The sequence below is a fragment of the Mirounga angustirostris genome, unplaced genomic scaffold, assembly GCF_029215605.1.
Source record: "Mirounga angustirostris isolate CCGP_5_RB_7025 unplaced genomic scaffold, mMirAng1.0.hap1 SCAF_8, whole genome shotgun sequence".
NCBI lineage: Eukaryota > Metazoa > Chordata > Mammalia > Carnivora > Phocidae > Mirounga > Mirounga angustirostris.
The window spans coordinates 104318079-104342838 of NW_026991716.1; the positions used below are offsets into that span (position 1 = coordinate 104318079).

At 33.6% G+C, this 24760-nt stretch overlaps 1 protein-coding gene across 4 annotated transcripts in view; it reads right to left on the reverse strand.

Annotated features, from left to right (window-relative positions):
• Nucleotides 1–780: 780 nt before the first annotated feature.
• TBC1D32 (TBC1 domain family member 32) overlaps nt 781–24760 on the reverse strand; it is a 201498-nt gene continuing 177518 nt past the window's right edge. For 2 of the 4 annotated variants that reach the window (XM_064598056.1, XM_064598055.1), the window contains exons 33-34: nt 15758–15946; nt 784–2907 (exon numbers count right to left, since the gene is read on the reverse strand). In XM_064598056.1, the coding sequence (XP_064454126.1) occupies nt 2788–2907; nt 15758–15946 (309 nt within the window). In that variant the 3' untranslated portion in view covers nt 784–2787. Of the gene's footprint in view, nt 2908–15757; nt 15947–24760 lie in introns of all 4 variants that reach the window. The other 2 variants (XM_064598061.1, XM_064598058.1) reach the window with 2 other exon arrangements.

The following is a 24760-nucleotide window of genomic DNA, read 5'->3' on the forward strand; positions in this document are numbered from 1 at the left end:
CCTAATCTGAAAAAGAAAAAAACAAAACAAAAACTAAACTTCCAAAATGGCTGTTGCCGTTTTCATTCCTACAATGAGTCTTATGACATTCACTCCAGCACTTTTCTCTTCAGCATGTTTTTCTTTCTCTACTGCATCATTTCCACTCACATATAAACATGCTTCCATTTTCCATTTTAAAAAAGCCTTTTGACTCCAGGCCTCCTCTAGCTACCACCCATACTCTCTTTCCCTATTCAGCAATTCTCCTAGAAGGATCATTCTCCAGTCTTTCCTCTCAGCATCATTAACCCTGCTCCAAACAAACTTCACTACTCCATCAAAACTACTCTTATCAAAGCCACCAAATCCAGAGATCAATTCTTGTCATCTTTAAAACTACATTTTCACAGTTTAAAATTATTCATCTCTCATTGTGGATTCTCTGAGTGGCAGTGTTATTTCATTTATCCTATCCTGAATATCAAAAATATTTCATTATATGTGCAACCCTCAAAACATGTCTGTTTAATGAATAACCAAAGAAATTTCTTTAACGTCTTAGAATTGGAAAATCAAACTAGAGCATGCCATAATTTAACAATCATAAATTTGGGTAGAATTCTGTTAAGGTTAATTTCTGAGATTTATTTTACCTTCACAGATTCCTTAGATGCTTATGCATAACTACAGAGATGAAATTTTGAAAACAGATATTCAAAGATTTATATATGAGCACTTAAATTTTTCACAAATTTGTTTATATTGTTTTCATAAAATATAGTTTCTTATAATGAATCTTGTAAAATGTAGGAGGTACCCATTCACAAAGTAGAAATAAAGTCTATCCTAAGGACTTATACTTTATTATTTTTTTTCTTTTTTTTTTTAAAGATTTTATTTATTTATTCATGAGAGACAGAGAGAGAGAGAGAGACAGAGGCAGAGGGAGAAGCAGGCTCCCCGCGGAGCAGGGAGCCCGATGCGGGACTCGATCCCAGGACCCTGGGATCATGACCTGAGCCGAAGGCAGACGCTTAACCGACTGAGCCACGCAGGCGAGGACTTATACTTTAAATAATTACAAACAAAACTGAAAGGCAAGGCAGGTTGTATTTATTTCTATTCTAAAGAGTATTCTTAAAATAATAGGGACAAAAATAATTTACAATGCTAGCTACATAAACTACCATATTTTACATTTTATTTCACCGAATTGCTAGCTTATTGTTCATAAGACATTTATTTAACAAATGAAAACAAACACCTTTTGGCTCTAGCTGAATTCACTTTTCCAAAATATAACTGTTATTATCTAGATCTTATTTTAGTTTCCAATCAAAATCATCAATGAATATTAAAAAACTAAGTTAAAGTTCCTTCTCCATTTGTAGTTCCAATTACCATGTGAGAGCTTTTAAAAAGGAAATAAAGCTGCAATTTCTTAGTATCAATAACAGTAACTCAGGAACAGAATGGAAAGAAATGAAACCATAAACATGTATTACAGCTTTCCAAAATTAAGTTTGAAAGCAGACAAAGCTTGGTATTTTGAGTAACGTAGGACTCTCTTACTTAACTCCTATCAACCAGAGCTAAAGGGAGCAATATGTCAAATTAACTTGCTCAATTTTCTTTTCTCAAGTTTTTCAGTGCCCTTTATGAACACCATTACTGAGCAGCTACTGTTAGCATTTGCAGCATAAAACCTAATTTTGGAAGGTTGATATTACAATAGCCTAAATATCACAAAACTGAAAACTGTATGGTGCCAGTTGTCTCATGATACTGAAACAAAAAATGAGTTTGTGGATGAGCTGTGTTTTTGGTTTAAAAAAAAAAAGGCTTCAAAATGGTTTTAACGGTTGATTTATATTTAAATGTAAGTAATGCATACAAAATGACTACTACCTATAATTTAGAAAAACTTGTTAAAATTGTTAACTGAAAAATATTTTTGTGTATTATTTTTCATATATTAAATGTGACAGTTATAAGAAAATAGACCTTAGCATATTATATTAATCTCATTGGAGCAAAGCCTTCTATTTAAATAAAACACTGTGTTAGTCATTTAAAATAATTTAGAAATTATTCTCCTTAATGTTTTTAAGTTCAGTACAAATAAAATTTATCGCTAAGAAAAATGCATAATAAATGAAAATCAAATGCTTTTCAGTATGAAATAACCAATCTTTCTTTTAAATGAACCATGTAGAGCCTACATTTCACATGAAAAATTATAAGTTGATGTAGGTATCAAAAGCAATTCCTAGAAAAACAATTATGTCTGAGAACAATAGTTTTCTTAGCATTTGCCATGTTAAATATCATTTATTTCCTCCACATGTAAAATCAGTAAATGTGGCTTTGTCTATTTTCCTTTATATGTGCAGACAAAACATGAAGAAAACAAATGTCTTCCTTGTTTCTATGGACTCTACCTCTGGCTAGTCAAACGATTATTTATAATATTGATACTTCTTTCAAAACTCATTTGGAAAAATAATACTTTAATCTTCTGGTGAAGAAAGAGATGTCGGTTGGGACTAGCTCTTAAACATAAAGAAGTATAAGTAAATTAGATCTGATTCTAAAACAACCTCACAGAACAATGAACTTAACAAAAATGAATTTACTTCATGTCACAAATTGAGATAATTCCTACTTGAATATATATTATTATATTGAAAAAGTCCCAGTATTGATTCACAAAGCATATGTTGTTATAGACACAGAAAACAAACAAGTCCCTCTGTTTCCTTTACAAATAAATAAAACACGACATTTAACTGTGCACTCCACCATCTATGTGCTCTGCACTCTAATGTTCCGCATGTCTCTCAGCACCACTGGTCGGTAGTTTTGTTCCAAAATCTCCATGTATTCAAGGTAATCACTCACTCGAAAACCATGCAGTGCTTCTTCCTGTCAAAAAATACAAACAGAAGTTAATTCACTGGGGTAAAAAAACACAATTCTAAGTTAATGAATTTTAAATAGTTGACTTTTTTTTTCAGCTATAGATGGGGGCTGTAAATGTGTAATTGCTTTTTAGCTAGTAGGCTATGTATGTATGTGATAGCAAGAAATCATGTACCTATGAAACAAGGTTGTCTGTTTTTATTTATTTTATTTTTTATTTTTTATTTTTTTAAAGATTTTATTTATTTATTTGAGAGAGAGAGAACAAGAGACAGAGAGCAGGAGAGGGAGGAGGGTCAGAGGGAGGAGAAGCAGACTCCCCGCCAAGCAGGGAGCCCGATGCGGGACTCGATCCTGGGACTCCAGGATCATGACCTGAGCCGAAGGCAGACGCTTAACCATCTGAGCCACCCAGGCGCCCCGGTTATCTGTTTTTAAAACCAAATATGGTTTACAGCTTAAAAAAAAAAAAAAAAAAGACAAACTCTTAGATAATGAAATCTTCCTAATATTTTGGATGAAGTTTCAATTATAGAATGATTGTTCATATTTGTAATTAATAAAGACCCTAAAGCTTATCAAAGGATACTATAATGTTGCAAGAAATATCTGTTCTACAGCTCTGAAGGTTCATAAAACCTTCAATAGTCTGTAACTCATAATGTTGGTACAACACATGTCTATGCTAATTCTGAATTTAATGGTTAGTGTACTAAATGAGGCACTCAAGAATAAATTAAAACAGGAGGAATATTCACTTAGAATCTTGGAGACTTTAAGGGATTTGTACAGCTATTTCTTTTAGCATTTCCAAAGATTAGCTATGCAGTACCTACTCTCCAAAGTAAAACAAAAATTCTAAAGAAAAATCATATCTGATCCAATGTAGTATTATGTCCAGAGTTTTGGAAGCTATTTTAAAAATTGGACAATTCATGCCTTTCTAGAGATTACAGTTTAAAGGTAAAAGTTACTAACAAAAAACAAAAGCAGTTCAAAAAGAAAAGATAATATATTATCCTATACCAGATATTGTGTGAGAGACAGTCTATAGATGAGACACATGAATGTATAACAACTAGAAAAACATTACATGCAATTCTCACTAAGAATGAATGTTTGTAAAGGCCTCCCTCAGATGTCACTGCTCACTTATTTAAGTAATAGTTCACAGCTTGCAAATAAGTTGGGAGAACTTATACTTATTTTGCCATGTATCACCTAAAACATGGGTAACCTGGAGGAATAGTTGGTACATTAAAAAAAATTATTACTGACCTATAAGTCTGATGTTATAGCTAAAAGAACTAAATGATGTATGCATAATATTATAACGTTGGCTAGAGCTAATTCCTTCCAACATAAATATTTGAACTTCACTCTTAATTTTAAAAATAATTGTAATGTTATCTATTCTTTTATTTCTTCATTAACTCATTCATTCTTGATTATAAACTGAAGACACAAAGATTAATTTGGCAAGTCCCTGTCCTAAAACATTAACAGCTGAGGTATACATTGTGTCTCCAGTTTTATGTATAAGCAACTCAATCAAAGGGAAGATGTTAATCTTATGAATAGCAGAAAAATACTGGGTCTTCATAAATTTCTCTCCTATCAAAAAATATTTCACTTTGCTTTTGGGGAAAAATAGGATTGAAGTAAGACCATTCTTACTGTTTAAGAATTCACTTTAAACAGTTACCGTCATGGTCATGGAATATTTATGAATTTATCCATTCTTTTCATTCAAATTATGTATGATTTGGCACTGATCAACTCCTCATTAAAACTATATCTCAGTTGGAGAGAAATTATAGTAATGTGTTATTCTAACCAGATAAAAACCCAATGTCAGAAAAATTGCTTTAGTGCATGTTCATGATTTTTAAAAGAATGCTTATTGTTCATTAACTGAATCACAATAGGAGATTACACCATTTGAACAATAGCTCTAATAATTCTTTTCTGGGAAAAAATATGCAAAATCTATTGAACATCTTTTAATTACTGTCCCACTTAATTTATAAATAAAAACTACTTATGGAGAACCATTGTTATCACTTGTTTTACATATATTTATTCCTTGAGATGTTTTTTGAATTATTGCTTTAATTTTGGACATTAATTTTAAAATAAAGAGAAAATACCCTGATAACTATAATGAAGAGACACCCATAATGCAAACTGGTGCAACCACTCTGGAAAACAGTATGGAGTTCCCTCAAAAAGGTAAAAATAGAACTACCTCAGAACCCAGTAATTGTACTACGAGGTATTTATCCAAAGGATACAAATATAGTTATTTGAAGGGGCACATGAACCCCAATGTTTATAGCAGCACTAACCACAATAGCCAAAATATGAGAAGAGCCCAAATGTCCATCGGCTGATGAATGGATAATGAAGAGGTGGTAATATATACACAATGGAATATTATGCAGCCATCAAAAGAATGAAATCTTGCCATTTACAATGATGTGGATGGAGCTAGAGAGTATTATGCTAAGCAAAATAAGTCAGTCAAAGACAAATACCATATGATTTCACTCATCTGTGGAATTTAAGAAATAAAACAGATGAACATAGGGGGAAAAAAGGGAGGTGAACCATAAAACAGATTCTTAACTATAGAGAACAAACTGAGGGTTGCTGGAGGGAAGGAGTTTGGGGGATGGGTTAAATGGGTGATGGGGATTATGGAGGGCCCTTGTGATAAGCACTGGGTATTGTATGTTAGTAATGAATCACTGAATTCTACTCCTGAGACTAATATTACACTGAATGTTAACCAGAATTTAAATAAAAACTTGAAACAAAAAAAAAAATGGCCAATTATGTGTATAAAGGTCATATTTCATAAGAGAAAAATATTCATTTCTAAAAGAATGTTTTTAAATGATGTAGTTCATTATTTAATTTTATAATTTATAACTCTTAATAAAATCTTCAGAATCTCCTATTCTGTTTTTTGTCTTCAGAGTGGTATACTTTTCATTTTATCCTAAATGCTCTCTAATGACTTAGTGGATAACTTTACTTAGTAATTATAACCATTTAAACTGCCAGCTTATCATTCAATTTATAACAGACCATTTCCTCAGAATACCGCTTTATCATTTTGTTTATAGACCTCAGTATAAAAATATGAATTCCCTTATTCCTTTTTATTTAAAGTAATCTCTACCCTGAACATGGGGCTTGAATTTATGACCCCGAGATCAAGAATTGCATGCTCCACCGACTGAGCCAGCCAGGCACACCTGAATTCCCTTATCCTTTAAATAAGCAGACATATGTAATTATATAAGGCAACACTATCCCTTTTTTATATAAACAATGCACTATTTCAAGGTTTTTTTAATATGTTACTTATGAAGTGGTTTATATTTTGACTAGAAGTTCATTTTGAGCATATTGCATTTTCTTTTTTGTACCTAAGGGTTTTTCAACCAGTGTGCCTTCAATGATTGGCTCTCTTCATTAATTCTGGGTTTCAAATGTTGAATCATCAAAAAGCATTAAAAATTACTATTCTAGGGCACCTGGGTGGCTCAGTCGGTGAAGCATCTACCTTCAGCTCAGGTCATGATCCCAGGGTTCTGGGATCGAGTCGCTCAGGTTCCCTGCACAGCGGGGAGTCTGCTTCTTCCTCTCCCTCTGCCTCTCCCCTCTGCTCGTGCTCTCTCGCTCACTCTCTCAAATAAAATCTTTTAAAAAATTAAAATAAGAATTACTATTCTAAACCACAGTATTTCATGTGCATTCAATATTACATGATATGACATATACACAGCTTGCCTCTCTCCTTTATATACAGAACCCAGTTTCAAATATGTATCCACTGATTTTCTTTTACTATTGAGAACATTTAATTAGAAGGTCCACTGAATTCAGGGTTTTTAAAAGGGTAACCAGACTAGTCAGTGAGAGACAACCTGATATACTAGGAAGGAGTACAAGATTTGGATTCATGCCAAAAATGGGTTCAAACTCCCCTGTATTAGTTACTAGGTGTATGAACCTGGGGAAGTTTACTGACACTCTAAGCCTCAATTTCTCATGTGCAAATGCAGACAATAATGGCATAAGGTTGTACCGTCTAAACTCTTTTTCATGGACTATAAAACCTTATATGATCTGGCTCCTGACTCCTCTCTTACTGTTCTATCTCACCTTGTTCTGGCCACAGTGGTCATCTCAACACTTTCTAAGTGGGCTAACCTCATACTTACCTCTAAGATTCTGCTTTTGCCTTTCTTCCTATTTAGAATTTTGCCCTGAAGTCCTTGCATTGCTTTTTCCTTTGCTTCATTCAGATCTCTGCTTACTCTCTCAGAGTAGCCTTTGTTGGACTCTATCTAAATAGCATCTCTTAGTCTGACTCTCTTAAGATGTTTGATTTCCTTATAATAAGATCTATCAATACCCAAAGCATTATATATTTATTCAAGTATTTGTCTACCAGTAGAATGAAAGGTCAGTGTGGGTAGGGACATGGCCTGTCTTGTGACAGAGCTGTGCCTGGGACAAGCTGTTGTACAATAGTTGACTAAGTCAATGAGGGAATTAACAATACCCATAAATCCCTTTGCTCAGTGCCTGGCATTCAATAAGCGCTCCAGGTATTAATGGTTTCACAGTAAAAACATCTTTATTAACTGATGGCCTCTAAAGTGGCTAAGTTACATTTTCTTGATCACGCACAAATCTATAATGTTCAACATCGAAGATTATTGACTCCAGTCTGTTTTTCAACCTCTTGCTAAAAAGGTAAGGGAACAGTTCACTTAAAATATTATAGTCTTATCTTGCAACTTCTCAGGAATATGCCTCTTATAGAAATCAAGCTATACCTATACTTTCAAACATTACTTGTATCAGTTAAAGTTTCCAAAAATAATTTCTAGCAAAAATGTTTTTAGAGCTACTGCAAGCCCTGTAAATTTGGAATTTGAATCAAAGATAAGTCTTTTGGGTTGGTAAATAAATACAAAGTACAAAAAGTTTGAGTGTGCTCGCATTACATGCCTTAGTTTTATGACTTCAGGATCAAGTTTAGGTATTTTCTGCTATATTCTTTCCCAAATTTAATTATTAATGCATTTGAAAGGTGATTTCAAAAAGACATAATAGTTCTTTATAAAGTCTGAAAAAAAGTCACTTTGAGTGGGTTAAATAGGAACAATAATCACCTGGAGACATATAAAAGTTTACCACAAAAGGTGTAGAATTTAATACTTCTGAGAATTTAATACTGAGATAACTTAAAGGATTTACATGAATATCAAATCTCACATAAGAAGCATCAAATTATATAATAAGAGTCACATGAGAGAAGAAGTTTTGTGAACTTAGCTCTGCTCTTTACCTTTGCTAGAGATGATTTTTTGTGTGTTGTGTTTGACCTATCATGAAAAAGGACCTTCTTTCTTGGTCAAAGTGGTAGAAAAACAACCAATCTGTAAGTAATGTTTTTTCTAATATGTTTCTCCTGGGGTGCTTGGTATAATTAGAAATTTCTAAGCCCAATAGCCCCCAAACTTTTAAATCCCTGGTCTTGGCATTCTGGATTCAAGTTTCAAAGGTAACATTTTTACATATTCTAAAGGTTTCAAGCTATTTGAGATTTTATACTAAAACCTGGCAACTCAGGCCTGTCATGAAAATTGTTTTGGTAGGTCTGTGGAGGAGTCTAGATATGTCAGTTTTAATAAGCACACTAATGATCCTCAGTATTAGGGAAGTTTATATAGTGTGTGTAGTTCTGGATAGAGTATGAGGTTCAAAAATATTTAGGAAAGAGTATGTGAAAGATTTTAACACATACCACCTCACACTGATCAGAATGGCTAAAATTAACAACTCAGTAAACAAGAGATGTCAGTGAGGATGCAGAGAAGGGGGAACCCTCTCACACTGTTAGTGGGAATGCAAACTGGTGCAGCTACTCTGGAAAACAGTATGGAGATTCCTCAAAAAGTTAAAAATTCAACTATCCCATGACCCAGCAATTACACTACTAGGTATTTATCCAAAGGACACAAACGTAATGATATCGAAAGGGCACATACACCCCAATGTTTATAGCAGCAATGTCCACAATAGCCAAAATATGGAAAGAGCCCAGATGTCCATCAATAGATGAATAGATATATAAGATGTAGTATATATATACAATGGAATATTAGCCATCAAACAGAAAGAAATCTTACCATTTGCAATGATGTGGATGGAACTAGAGGGTATTATGCTAAGTGAAGTAAGGCAGAGAAAGACAAATACCATATGATTTCACCCATATGTGGAATTTAAGAAATAAAACAGATGAATATAGGGGAAAGGAAGAAAAAATAAAATAAAATGAAAATAGAGGGAGGCAAACCATAAGAGACTCTTAACTACAGGAAACAAACTGAAGGATGCTGCAGGGGAGGGGGTTTGGGGATGGGGAAATTGGGTGATGGTTATTAAGGAGGGCACTTGATGTAATGAGCACTGGGTTGCACTTATATGCAACTGATGAATCACTAAATTCCATCCCTGAAACTAATAATACAGTATATGTTAACTAAACTGAATTTAAATAAAAAATTTAAAAATAATAATTTATAAAATTATAAAAATAACAAATAATAAATAAATAAATAAATAAAATAATTTATTTTAACTTAGCTGAGAGATACATGGGCATATGTGATGGCTAGGGAGATGATCCAATTCTGGCTGCATAAATGAGGGGATAAACCTTGATCAGATACAATGTAAGAGAATGATCCTGACCTATATCTGAAGTATATGCCAGGTATTACTATGATTTACTAAGATGTCTATGGGGCTAGAGAAGAAAAAATGGGAGCAAAAGTATATAGTCTAGTTATGGACTCGGAAAAAAAGGCCTATTTTGCTTGCTGTGTTCTCTACACATCTTTTTCTTCAATTAATAACAAGAGAAGGATGGGACAGGGATGTAGATATTCAAATAACTCCTAACTTTTTTTTTTTTAAGGCACTTGCTATGTGCCAGATAATGTTCTAGAAGTATTTTACAAAAAGATATCACTTAATTCCTCAACAATTCTATGTAATAGGTATTATTTCACAATGAATTATACAGATGAGAAAACTGAGGCACAGAGAGGTTAAGCAAGGTATCCAAGCTTACAGAGTGATAGAGCCAGAATCTGAATACAGGCAAACTCAAGCGATATAAGAACAACGAAAAACACTTATTGCAAACCACAGTTAACATAAAACTGAACGTGTTTTATCTATTCTCTCAGATGATGAATTATTGTTTGTATTATGTATACTTTTGTCTTTTAAAAGCTTAGCAATTCATGTGATGTTTCTCAGTCTGATCTCCATTCCTTACCCTGTCAACATGTTCTGGTAACAGCTGCAGGAACAACAACAAAATTCCTCTTGACAATTTACTGATTGGATTGAAATTAATCTGATTTTTTCATAATTATAAATTGATTTTGCCATAACATGCACGATTTAGTTGAAGCATTTTAATTAAGTATTTTGAGCCTTCACAGCCTGATTTTCACTGGAAGGCATTCTTTTCCTAGCCTGGCATTTCAGTGAAGTTTTCCCCAAGTTGAACTCAATTGAATTCACAAACTAAAACCAAGATCACTGCCAACCTGTTATCATGCTAGAGAGAAATGTAATATAGCCAGTTGGCTAAAACAGTGGGTCTTCTGAAGTACTATTAAACTCTTTCTAAACTGGCTTGCTTTCATGAGTGAGTGAGAGTGAGAAACAGAGAGGAAGAGAAAGAGACACTCCACTTAAAACAAACTTTAGACTTTCAAGCTCACTGGTATATTTGAGAGTACTGTACTTATTTTTCTGGGTGATGTTTTTCTTTCTGGTAAGTGTGATGCCCATCATCTGTCACAGATTAAAACGTCCAGGACCCTAAATCCAAGGATTAAGCCCTTCAGCAAACCATCAAAAGTTGTCTTAGCTCAGGACTGATGTATCAATCACCACATGTGGGAATAAAGCACTTATTATACATAATATATAATAATGCTGCTCTATTATCAAACCCACTTATTTGTTGTGTCTACAAAGATATTGTGGAAAACTCAGAAAACACCTTGCTGATATCATCTTATATCCATGCCATTCATTTAATCATTTAGTGGTTTAGTCAAAAGAGGAAAAATAAAGTATTTGGGGTTTGGGAGTGATTTTGTTTTTCAAGTAAACCTGGTTTGACTATTCATGTTCACCACCTGGTCTAAGAAATTCCAAATCATCTTTTTAATATATTGATCATGAAGAATTGCTCAGTGGGCTACCAGAAACGTAGGCAATGAGTCTAGACTCCCAATTACCTAATTTAAAATCTTGAGCCTAAACCCAAATGAATACAAATGGGTTAATACTATCTCTATACTATATGCTTGAGACAGATTATTATTATTCCTAAAGCAATGCTTCTATCATGTCACTCTCTGTCAATAAATGAAGCTTAAACCAGGAAAATTTTAACTGCATATTTTCAATCTTCTGGAACCATCTCATTACCTGAAGTTTCTCAGGAGAATTGATAATAGTTGAAAACATGTTTGCGGTTTTTCTATATTTTGGAAAACTTTCAATTGGGCCTGAGTATTTGAACATATTTACCATAGTCAGACGCTTATTTTATCTATTTTTATATAACGATTCAATGCCCTCCTTTTAAAAAGTTTTGTTATGAAAGAAGTATGGACCCATTCTTCAAAATAAAAACAACAAATACACTAAAAAGTAAAAGTCCTCTGTTCTACTTCACCTCTTCAGAAGCAATCATATTTAAATATGTATAGTCAGAAAATAACATGTAATCTATGTAAGAATAATATTATGGTTGTGGTATATAGTTATATGGAGAATTACTAAGGTTTTTTTTTTTTCACCCTTTGTACAAGTCTGAGATTTCTGGATTAGAAAGTATAAAACATAATTTCCCAGGTTTAATCCTTATAACTACAGTTGAACGAGAAATTTTTAAATCCTATAACTATTTCTGACTTGGGTTGTGTTCAACGGAAGGAAAAATGAACATCACTTTATTAGCTAAAGTTTCATTATTGGTTAATATGTGAATAAGTGGAAAAGAGTCTATATATGTTTATATACATGGGAAACAACAGGTCATAACAGGGCTTTATAGAGTAAAGGGGCATGTAAATCCATATTTAAATAAACCACGCTGGAATTTATCTCACAAGAAAAATAACTGCCCACCAAAAGAGATCAGTGAACTTGAGACCTACCTGTTGAAAATAAAACAAAAAAATAAAATGAAGTCCAATATCAGAATGATATTTTTCCTAATCCCTGAGATGAATGCAAATAGAAGGAGTAAGAAGTAAGGTTAGTTCCAGGACAAGTGCTAAAATTAATTCTTTGCCAACATGTTCTTAGTTTGGATTTAAATCAATTCAATTAAAATTTTAGTAATTTAAATAGGACTTGAGTAGTAACCTTTTCCCCCTCATTTAAAAATTCTTTAGTTTTAAACTGATAGCATTATCAAGAAGTAATCAACAAAGAGAAGAAACTGCAATAATCATCAACATTAATTAGATTTAAAGAATTTAGTAATGTTTGTTACTAAATGTGAACAAAAAGGGGCGCCTGGGTGGCTCAGTCGTTAAGCGTCTGCCTTCGGCTCAGGTCATGATCCCAGGGTCCTGGGATCGAGCCCCGCATCGGGCTCTCTGCTCTGCCGGGAGCCTGCTTCTCCCTCTCCCACTCCCCCTGCTTGTGTTCCCTCTCTCTCTGTGTCTCTCTCTGTCAAATAAATAAATAAAATCTTTAAAATAAATAAATAAATAAATAAAAATAAATGTGAACAAAAATAAGTTCATCTTTCCCTTTATATGTATTATTTGTTTATTCTATCAACAAATATTTATTGGGCACCTATTATATGGCAGGTACTGTTCAAGGCATTGAAAATACATTAGTAAACGAGATGGACAAAATCACTATCCTTGTGGAACATAAACATTATACTGAGGAAGATTGACAAAAATATATATTAAAAAATTTCAGCTAGTGACAAACACTCTAAGAGAAACTGAAGTGGGTTAAAGGTTAGAGCATTACAGGTTAGAGGATATTATAAGCTCCTGAGAAAATTTCAGACTCTGAAATTCCTATAATTGACCATGGTAGTGATGAAAGTGTCACTTACTAAAAAGGAACCCACATTTTGTCCTCAACATAATCCCCATTTTTTTAACCATCCCTGTTCTCCAAATTACTTCTTGCAGATAATTGTTTTCTTTTTCTACCTAAGTTTTCCTCTTACATGTACAATCATTGTCTTGGTATATTTTTTTCATTAAAAATGTTCCTAAGGAGTGCCTGGGTGGCTCAGTCGGTTGAGCATCCAACTCTTGATTTCAGCTCAGGTTATGCTCTTGGGACAGTGAGATGGAGCCCTGCGTCAGGCTACCTGCTGGGCATGGAGCCTGCTTAAGATTCTCTCTCCCCCTGCCCCTCAACCCCACCCTGCTGATGCTCATTCTCACTCTCTCTTAAAAAAAAAAAAAAAAAGTTCCTAAGATAACAATTCTAGTGATATATGTAGACAGTTTGAGACCTTTTGAATTCAGTATTAATGAAATAAAAATTCTTGATAGTTTGGCAATCTTGAATAATCAATGACATTTATAGAACATCATGATTAAAGGGGAAAGAGCTCTGACAAGTATCTAGTGGTAAAGAATAACGATAAAATTAAAACTACAATGAGATACCACCTCACACCAGTCAGAATGGCTGAAATTAATAAGTCAGGAAATGACAGATGTTCACGAAGATGTGGAGAAAGGGGAACCCTCCTACACTGTTGGTGGGAATGCAAGTTGGTGCAGCCACTCTGGAAAACAGAATGGAGGTTCTTCAAAAAGTTGAAAATAGAGCTACCCTATGACCTAGCAATTGCACTACTGGGTATTTACCCCAGAGATATAAATGTAATAATCCGTAGGGGCACCTGTACCCCAATGTTTATAGCAGCAGTGTCCACAATAGCCAAACTATGGAAAAAGCCCAGATGTGCATCACAGATGAATGAATAAAGAAATGTGGTGTACACACACACACACACACACACACACAGGAATATTATGCATCCATCAAAAAATGAAACCTTGCCATTTGCAATGACGCAGATGGAACTAGAGGGTATGATGCTAAGTGAAATAAGTCAATCAGAGAAAGACAAGTATCATATGATCTCACTGATATGTGGAAATTGAGAAACAAGGCAGAGGATCATAGGGGAAAAGAGGAAAAAATGAAACAAGATGAAACCAGAGAGGGAGATAAACCGTAAGAGACTCTTAATCTCAGGAAATAAACTGAAGGTTGCTGGAGTCAAGGTGGGGTGGGAGGCATGGGGTGGCTAGGAGATGGACACTGGGGAGGGTATGTGTTGTGGGGAGTGCTGTGTATTGTGTAAGACTGATGAATCACAGACCTATACCCCTGAAACAAATAATACATTATATGTTAATTTTAAAAAGTAAAAAAAATAATGATAAAATTAATTAACATAGAAATTATTTGCTGATCTAGAGAAAACCTAGCAAAGGACAAATGCTGGTTTTGGTGTATGCATGTGTATGTGTTTCTGTGGGATGGTAAGGGGAGCAGGGGGAGGGAAATATTTGAGGGAATCTCTCAAATTCAAGGAGAGATTTTAACTTAAGACAAATACAGTTGGGGGCGCCTGGGTGGCTCAGTTGGTTAAGCAACTGCCTTCGGCTCAGGTCATGATCCTGGAGTCCCGGGATCGAGTCCCGCATCGGGCTCCCTGCTCAGCAGGGAGTCTGCTTCTCCCTCTGACCCTCCTCCCTCTCATGCTCTCTGTCTCTCATTCTCTCTCTTGCAAATAAATAAAATCTTAAAAAAAAAAAAAAAAAATTTTTAAGACAAATACAGTTGGATTTCCATCAAGAATTGCACATAGGGATGCATTTATATAACTGTATTTCCTAAAGCCCAGAGCTCCAAAACACACTACTGTGAAAGAGAAAGAAAGTTATATTTTGTTTTAAAATATTAACTTACATAATGTAGTGACTTTTTAAAAAGAATGTTATGATAGAATAATCTTTCATGGAAACATTCTATAGATATAGGTGAAAGTTTAAAAAAATATAGAATATGAAGGCACAGGAAATTGCATGAAATATTTTTAAAATGTTTCAAACCTCTGTCCTAACATAGTAGCTTGAGCTTTTAGTGACCAGATAAGATATAAAGAATATATAGAGAGAGATACATAGATATAGATAGATAGATAGATAGATAGATAGATAGATAGATAGATATCTTAGATATAGATATAAAATACATCTTGTGGGATAGAACACTGGCTAACAGACATCTTAGCTTCTTCACACTGCAGTCCCACCACTCCCTAGTGTGCCATCTTGAGCAACTTAAGTTGGTGCCTCAGTTTCCTCATCTCTAAAATGAGAATAATAGGGGGCGCCTGGGTGGCTCAGTTGGTTAAGCGACTGCCTTCGGCTCAGGTCATGATCCTGGAGTCCCGGGATCGAGTCCCGCATCGGGCTCCCTGCTCAGCGGGGAACCTGCTTCTCTCTCTGACCCTCCCCCTTCTCATGTACACTCTCTCTCTCTCTCATTCTCGCTCTCAAGTGAATAAATAAATCTTAAAAAAATAAAATAAATAAAATGAGAATAATAGTACCTACCTCTTAAGGTTGTTTTCAGATGATTGTCAAGAAAAGTGTCTGACATATAAACATCCCATCAAAGTTAGCTATGAACTCTTAACCACCATTTTCCCCCTAAAGTTACTTACTTTTAGGAAAACCTGCAGATCTTGAGTCTGAGTGTGCTGCAGAATGTCTTGCTGCAGATGTTTGAATATAGCTATACAGAGATACACTTGATAATCAGGACCAAGGAAAACACAAGTAGCAATATAATGGCAGATTTCTATCCAGTCTAAATAATTCCAAAAACACTGAGTTATCCACTGTAGGCAAATCTAGAAAAAAAAGAAGTTACTTCATTAGAAAGCTTATAAAAACATACTTTAAAAAAAGCAGTAACCACTAACTCACACAAAACTAATGAAGAGCTTGGCATATGATCCAAATAGAAAGACATCCTAGGATGCTTCATCTATTTGCTTAATGCGTGAGAAAATTTTCATGGCCTAGGGACTCAAGACTTAGAGGTAACTGACGGTGTTCACACTGCTCATATACCTATTGCTAAATGCCTTCTTTATTCATACAGTCCTCCTCTTACCCACAACATCAGTCTGCTCTCTACAGATAACAAATGCTAACAGACCATTTTAATTCAGAGATGTTAGTTTCTTCTACCCTACCTATAATCACAGATGTATAATTATGCAGATGACAGATTGCTAAATGTTACATTAATGCAAATGGACTCTTGCTGAATCAGAAAATCATTTAAACCAAACAGGATTATATAACGTAAAAACTGGGAGCTAATGTAGAAAATAAAAGTGAGACTTTTACAAAAAATCATTTATGTTACTCTTTGAGTAACATTCAGATTGTTCAGATTATAAAAGGAATACATGCCCGTTGTGGGAAAAAAATAGAAAGGGTAAAAAAAAAAAAAAAGCATAGTAACAGTGGCACAGTGATTAACACTGTTAACATTTTGGTACATCAATGCTATGGGTGGAATTGTGTCTCTCCACCAAAATATGTCCAAGTTCTAACCAACCCATAGTCCTTGTGCATGTGACAATATTTGGAAACAGAGTTTTTACAGAGGTAATCAAGATAAAATGAGATCACTAGGGTGAGTCCTAACCTAATACGACTGTTATCAAATAAAAAGGGAAAATGTGAACACAGAAACACACACAGAGGGAAGATGAAAAGACACACATGGGGAATGTCATGTGAAGACAGTGGATTGAAAGATGGCATTTACAAGTCAAAACCATCTAAGGCTATCAGAACCTAGGAAAGAGGCATCAAACATGTTCTTTCCCTAGCCTTCAGAGGGAACACAGTCTCGCTAACACTTTCATTCTGGACTGCTGGCCTCCAAAACTGTGAGTCAATAAATTTCTGTTGTTTTAAGCTACCCAGTTCATACTGTTTTGATACTGCAGTCCTAGGAAACTAAGATAATTACTTTCCAGTATTCTAGTTTCCATTTATGATTTACAAATTACCACTGAAGAAATATTTCCTTTGTTGAATCTCTTCTACTTTTATTTTTGGGGGTGGGGAGCAGGGAATGGGAACAGATATAATGGCTTATCTCAGTTTGTCATAGATCTAAAAAACAGATGCATAAATCTTCCTTTTTTGTTCTATGATTTTACCCTTTTAAAGATATATTCTTGAATACTTTCTAAAACTCATTTTTTTAGATCTGATTCAATTTGGGGGAATGCTGATTCTACCGTTAAGTGGCTTGAACATGGTGTATAATTCTGTTTAGGCTACCATAACAAAGTACCACAGACTAGGTGACTTAAATAACAGAAATGTATTTTCTCACAGTTCTGCAGAAGTCCAAGATCAAGGTGTTGGCAGGGTTGGACCTCTCTCCTTGGCTTGTAGATGCCAGTCTTCTATGTTTTCACCTAGTCTTCCTCTGGATATCTGTGCCCAAATTTCTTCTTTTAAGGACCGTAGACAAACTGGATTAGGGTCTACCCTAATGTATCTCATTTTAACTTACTTACCCCTTTAAAGACCCTGTCTCCAAATACAGTCATTCTGAGGGTAGTGGTGGTGAAGATTATATGAATTTTGGGCGTGGGGTGACACAATTCAGCCCATACCAAATGGTATTAATGAATTTTTGTTTTCCATATGTTATTACTTATGTCAACCAGTAACATTTTAATTTCAGCTATTATAGGCATATCTTTTTATCTCATTTTCCACTCGTATTTCCTATTATTGATAATGCCAACGACATACCACTAATATTTTCTTCTGGTTTTTAACTGTAATTCCATTCTCAGGTACAAGATTTTGCTTTTATAAATATTATGAGCCCATTCTATAATGCTCAAAATCTAGTCATAGAGCCTATGAGTTAAGTCAGTATTGAATTTTATCTATGAATGCCCAGTGTTATCAACAGGTAGAATATATTTGATTCCCTTTTGTCCCAACTTTAGTCTTAGCACTAACAGGATTCTTCTCCCAGATCTTGACCTGCAGGGTAGCTTGGCATGCAGAGCTCATTACCAAACTTCCATTGCCCACATAATATGGCTCTACAGCACTGGGGAGAAAATATCTTCTACTCTTACTTTACTAGATAGGTTGAAAGCAGTCATTTTTTTAAAAAGTAATACTTTTAATTCCTTTAATGCACTGCTGCCTCTGTTCTTTGCTATAGCTATTAATGCCAAGCAACTTATGGCCATACTCTTTTAATAAAAATGAGTCTCTGGATGAATTAAGGAGAAACAAAAGAAGAGTAGAAATTAGTACAGATGATCCCCGCAGCCAGAAAAGGCAGTTCCCATTCTGCTGTCAGTTTTAGGGGTGAGTGACATGTAGACAGAGATGAGGGGTCACAGCATTTGTCCATCTTCTTTTTCAGCAGCCTTACTGTTATAGAGGTTGGACGGTGTGAAACTGCTGATCCTCCACTCATTTTGATCTTGAAACCTCACAACTTTATATGGTTCAAGCAAAGATATCTGAAGTTAAAATATATGTAGGGAGATACTTATCTTTATTGGTTAAAAGAAAGCCACCCCAGGATCTGCAATTAGTTCTTTCTTATACATAGTTATTAATGCAGTTTTCTCGCATTTACATACATTCAAGCATTGTTTTCTATACATTGTCTATTTTTCTTCCATTAAACAGAAATAATGCCTGTCTTTTTCTACATATGGGAAATTTAGGAAAGGAAAATGAGATATAACTGAAAGCACTTTGAACATATATAAAGCACTATATAAATGTTACTCTATAACAAAGTACAGATGTTTATTATTCATTTAATATTTATCAAGCACCTAATAGACAAACAAGCATTATAATTTTTAAGTGAACAAAAGACATTTAGTCCCTGCTTTCATTGAGCTGACACTCAAAGGGGAGATGTACACTTTTTAAATATATGTCCCTCTTCATTTGGCAGAAATTATATCAGCTATTCTGTGTGCAAGATGATTTAGAATCATTAAACAGTAACAGAATTCTAAAATCACATTCCCCTAGAAAGGTTAGCAATGAGTCATAGTATTTAATCCTTAAGCAAATAACTTCTCTATGGAATGCAAAGGTTTGCAAATCAGCTAACAATCTAGATTTCTAAAAGGATAAAGGAAATAGTATGTGTCCAAGCAGAATGATAAACTCATAAAACATATTTTATTATGGAATTTTTCAAATATATATATAAAAGGAAAACAGTACAAGAACCAGACCCACCACAGATTCAAAATTTTGATTGGTAAGGTTCTTCAGCACATTTCCCTCTCTAGGTTCCCCTTCTTTAAACTTTTTAAAAGAAATACATCATAAGTTGCTATAAATTATCTCTGTGTTTGCTTTAAAACACACAGAAAAATCTCAGTTACCAATGGCATCAGTTTTTCTTTTTATCTATCACACAAGACAAAAATAATCTTAGAAAACCAGCACTACCACAAGTAATATGATTACTTAAAACAGTATTTTTGCTGTTCTTTGGCTTTCGACAACATATCACTTGACATAAATTACTGTGTTTTAAAGTGATTCTCATGAGTTTATACTATCAAATGTGTACTGTTAGGTTCATTTGATTCAGTTTGACTTTGTATTCTTAGGGACAGAATTTGTTTATTTTGTTGGTTACATGTATTTATATCACTATCTAAAAAAAATATTTAAATGATTCCAAAGTAAAAATACAAAAGTAAGGTATATTCCTTGACTCTTCAGCTCATTCCTTCCCTATCCCTATAAGCAATCGTTTAAAAAAATGTGGTATATTCTTTCATGTTTTTAATAAAACACATTTCTACATGCATTTGTATGTTCACTCTTTCTTGTATAAATGGTAACATACTAAACACTCTCTTCACCTTTTTATCATTTAACAAAGGATCCTGGATATCACTCCAACTCAATATACAGAGGTATTTTTCATTTTTACAACTGCATGGTATTCCACCACGGATAAACCATAATTTTTCAACGAAGCTCCTGTTTATAGACATTTGCGGTTTTTGGTCTTTTGATACTATAATCAGTGTTGTAACAAACATTTGTAGGTATTTTCAAATTTTTGTGAGATAATCTCCTGGATAGATTTCTATACATGAGATTGCTGAGTTAAAGGGTAAATGCACGTAAGATTTTGCTAGACACTGCCAAATTCCCTCTTATAAGTCCAAAGATGCACTGCATCTTCAAAACTAAGAAGCTGAGTTCTTCTATTCATCAAAAAAAATATTAGTAATGAAATGGTTTACAAAGAAAGTGAAACAAACTAATTACATTTGTTCTGATAGTAAAACCAATGTTCTTTAAACCTACTTACTTTTTAAAACATTTACATGGTGTTTTAGGCTTATAAGGAAAGAAAATCACTTGTATGATATACATGAAAATGTACCACAACCTTCCTAGGAAATTCTGCTCTTCAACCACACTTAAGCTACTAAAGGACATTAAGATGCAACACTGAGATAAACGTAATTATTTTATCTGAAGTAAATTATTCTCACTTGTATCAAGATCTAAAAAACGATCTTCAAAAAATTCCATAAGAGTTAAGTAAAAAAAGTTTGGTTAAAACAATTTTTTATGGATATCTGATTAAGTCAGAATAAGTATGAATTAGATGAGCAAGTTTTATGACTCAAAGACAATGTTTTTAACAACTCTTCTGGCCTTACTTTATTTGCTCTCACCATAGAAAGAATATTAGCAAAGAAAGAAAGAAAACTCATTTCAAAATCAAAAGATGTGGATTCAAGTGAAGTCCTTGCTATCAAGGTAACCTCAGTAAGTCAATCACTGACTTCACTGATTCTGAATTTCTACTTCTGTCACATGAAGTAGTCAAAATTTTGAATGAGATAAGCTCTGGAAATACATCTTTACACTGCAAAGAGTTGCTATACATAAGAGTATTTCTGTTGTACTTCTAGGCAAGATACTCTATCACACACCCAAAGAACCTCAAGATAAATCAGGCACACATACCTTTAAGGAACTTTAACCATTAAAGAGATAAAGGACACAGATAACTATTCCACAGGCAAGATATAGATTTCTACTGGAAGTATAGAAACAATACACAAATTCAAATCTACTTGTACTTCATTGAAGAAAAATGTTCCATTTGGACAAACATAAAGGATAAGTAGCTGACACAAAGCTGTGGCACAGGGAGAAAGAAGTACTATTTCAAGTGATAACATCAGCAACATGAGAAGAGGGAAAGCCTGGGGAGATATAGATAGATAGATAGATAGATAGATAGATAGATAGATAGATAGATAGATAGATAGATAGATATGTATAGATATATATAGATATACAGACATTTATGAATAGGAGCATGAATAAGAAACATTCTGCTTTGCATTTATATAATTCCGCACTTTCAAAAAACACTATGTCACAAAATATGAAATGTAAGAATAGTTTTTTTTTTTTTTAAATCCAGTCTTCATGATGGGAGGAGGAGAAAAAAACACCAAAGGAGAAACAACCATGAGGTTTTTCTAAAGTATATTTAGAGGATTATCCATGTTAGCCCATTTGTGGACACAGTATAGTACAATAATGATATGCAGAATAATGACCCCAAGGAATTATAAGAGATAAATCATTAAAGATATGTGGTACTTCTTAAGCTAGGAAGTTAAATAAAGTACAGTAAGGAAAGTTTTACCAAAGGATAAAATTTGTCAAAAAGTTAATTAGAATATGTGATTTTTCTGTTCATTTAAAAAGGAGAACTATATATTTGGAATTTATATTTTCCACTCTCAGTTACTCTTAAACTCTAATCAACATATATTTCTATTTTAATTTTTTTGTATTCTAGTTGAATATATATTTTTACTCTAGAGATATATGTATTTTATTTAGCAACCTACTCACAAATCCTTCATTAATCAACCAATCCCTTAGTGTCTGTAAATACACAACTTCAAAAAGCACTGCTCCTAATTAGATCAAAATGAATAAGCTTTGAAATACAAAATCTGTATCCAAACGATTACTTAAGCACCTACACCTATTCGTTACTTAAAAGTTGTTTCATATTTTATAATTAGCAGTAAAATGGCAAATAATATCAACAAAGCAATGATATATATTTAAGGAAGAAAATGATTAGCTCCCAACGAGAGCCATTAAAAAGGCATTTTTACATTAGATAATTTAAGAAACATAACAACATTACTGCTTGGAAATAATGCAGTGGGTTTTATTAGATAAATCTGCTACATATATGCAATTTCAAATTGATAAATGCCAAAATAATAAAAAGGTACCAAATTGATACAGTGAGGCCAGAGGTACTACAAGTTTTCCCACAGTTCGTGGTAGTCTATTTTAAATTTAAAGGATATATGTTAGGAACTAATAAATGATTGAAGGCATTAGACAATATATATTATATTAGTCAAGACTAGAATGGCAAAAAGAGCTCTCAGGAACATTTTGTTCCCTAGCTTGGATTTTTAGAAGAGTAGAAAGAATAGATTATTCAGCTTAGTAAACATTTAGGTATCTACTTCCAACCAGAATTAAACATTTTATGATTCAAAATTTCCAAAAATGTTTTAGGCACATGCCAAGTAAGAGCTACAACTGGCCAGGAAAGAATATTTCTTTTCATTACATGCAATTCCTTGTTATTTTTAGACTTAATTAACTTCAGGAAATTTAGAACTCAACAGGCACAGTAACCAGATGCAAGTAAATGTAATTACATGACATAAGGGCTCTTCAAAATAAGTGTAAAGGCACATTACCAAGAACTATATGGCCTAGTTAAGAGGAAAAGATTACCAGGAGGACAAATCCAAGGAAATGCAACCATCGTTTACTATTAAGAAATCTATCAATGGTCACATAAACTAGTCACATAAACCCCAAGATCAAGATAACCTTAACCCTAAAGGAACTTGACAAAATTCAACATTCTTATTTGATTAAAAGAAAGGAAACAAAATTCAATATTTTACATAAAGTAGAAGGATTCTTCCATAGCATGACAGGGAATAATTCTCTTAATGGTGAAATACTAGATGATTTCTTAATAATTGTTCAAGTCTAAAACAAGCAAGCCACTACTTAGAATTATTCTGGAAAAATTACAGAATTTAATTAACAATGAAACAGAAATAAAATACATTACAAAACTGGAAAAAACACAAATCTAGAAAAAAGTGTACAACCTAATGATTACAGAAAATTTAATGCCTTCACGAATTATTAACAGTAACCACAAAGGAAATAAAATTGAAAAAGAGATTTCAAGCTACACTAATTAGAAATATCTGTAATAAGAAAGATATTACACCTATATGGAAAAAATATACAACTTTAGTAAAATATAATACAAAGAAAATAAATGGAAAAACTTACTACATTCCTAGATAGGAAGGCTGAGTCAGTAAGGACATAAACTGTAAATTACTTTGAGAAAAGTGAACATAATAGCATTTTATCCACATCCAAATGCCCAATTTGAAACAGGAAAAATCACTTTAGAGGGCACATAAAGGAATCAATAGAAATAGTTAAATTAGCTTTTTTGGGGGGGAGTTAGGAAGTGTATAATAGGTTGATTCTTACCAGCATTAAGACACAATATAAGGATGTAATAAGAAAAATGTAATAAATAATACAATAGTAAATACATAAAAACACTAACAGCAAATAAGTAAGTAATAAATTACAATAGTAAATAAAATACATAACAGGAATTGAAGAGATTTTGGTAGTAGGGTTCCTTTTAAAGAACATACAAATCAATAAGAAACAAGCTAAGACAGGTACGTAGGCAATTAAGAAGATTCAATTATTAACTAGGCTATGGATTATAGTCAACCTTGCTAATGTTTAAAAATTCACAAAATTTTAAAAAGAGAAAATGCCACCTATAAATTTAGCTATTAGTTTTGAAAAAGCCTAATACCCAGACCTGAAAAACAGATACTTTCTTCATTTCTGTTAGAAGAGTAAGATCAAAGCAACTTGATAATATGTGTCAACAGTCTTAAAAGTGTTCATATCTTTTAGTTAAGTATTTCTACCTTCTGGAACTCTGACCTAAAGATTTAATTCTAAAAACAGAAAAAGGTTTAAGCTCTAAAGTTTTAAGTTGTAGCCTGCTTATAACAGTAAAGAAACAATACACCCCTCCACCAATGAAGGACTGCCTATGCACAGGAGACACTCCTGCATGTGACAAGCACAACTCCAGGCCCTGGAAAAATCATTAATCCTTCCCAGATCCCGAGAGCAGAAATAGAGAGCTGGGCTTTCTTGTTAGGTATCTCAAATGCCAGATGTTCAGTGTTAAGAATTCTTACCCTCAGTTACCTCACTTAATCCTTACATTAGCCTTAGGAAGCAGATATTATCTCCATTAAAAAGCCTACATGTCATAGACTTCCAGAATATCTACGTCCTTGAATAGCTGAAGGTGAACTTGAAATCTGAATGCCAAGAACCTACTATAAAGAAATCTGTATATTGTAACAGACCTAGGGGAAAAAATTCAGTTAGAAAAGTATGAATACTGGGCGCCTGGGTGGCTCAGTTGGTTAAGCGACTGCCTTCGGCTCAGGTCATGATCCTGGAGTCCCGGGATCGAG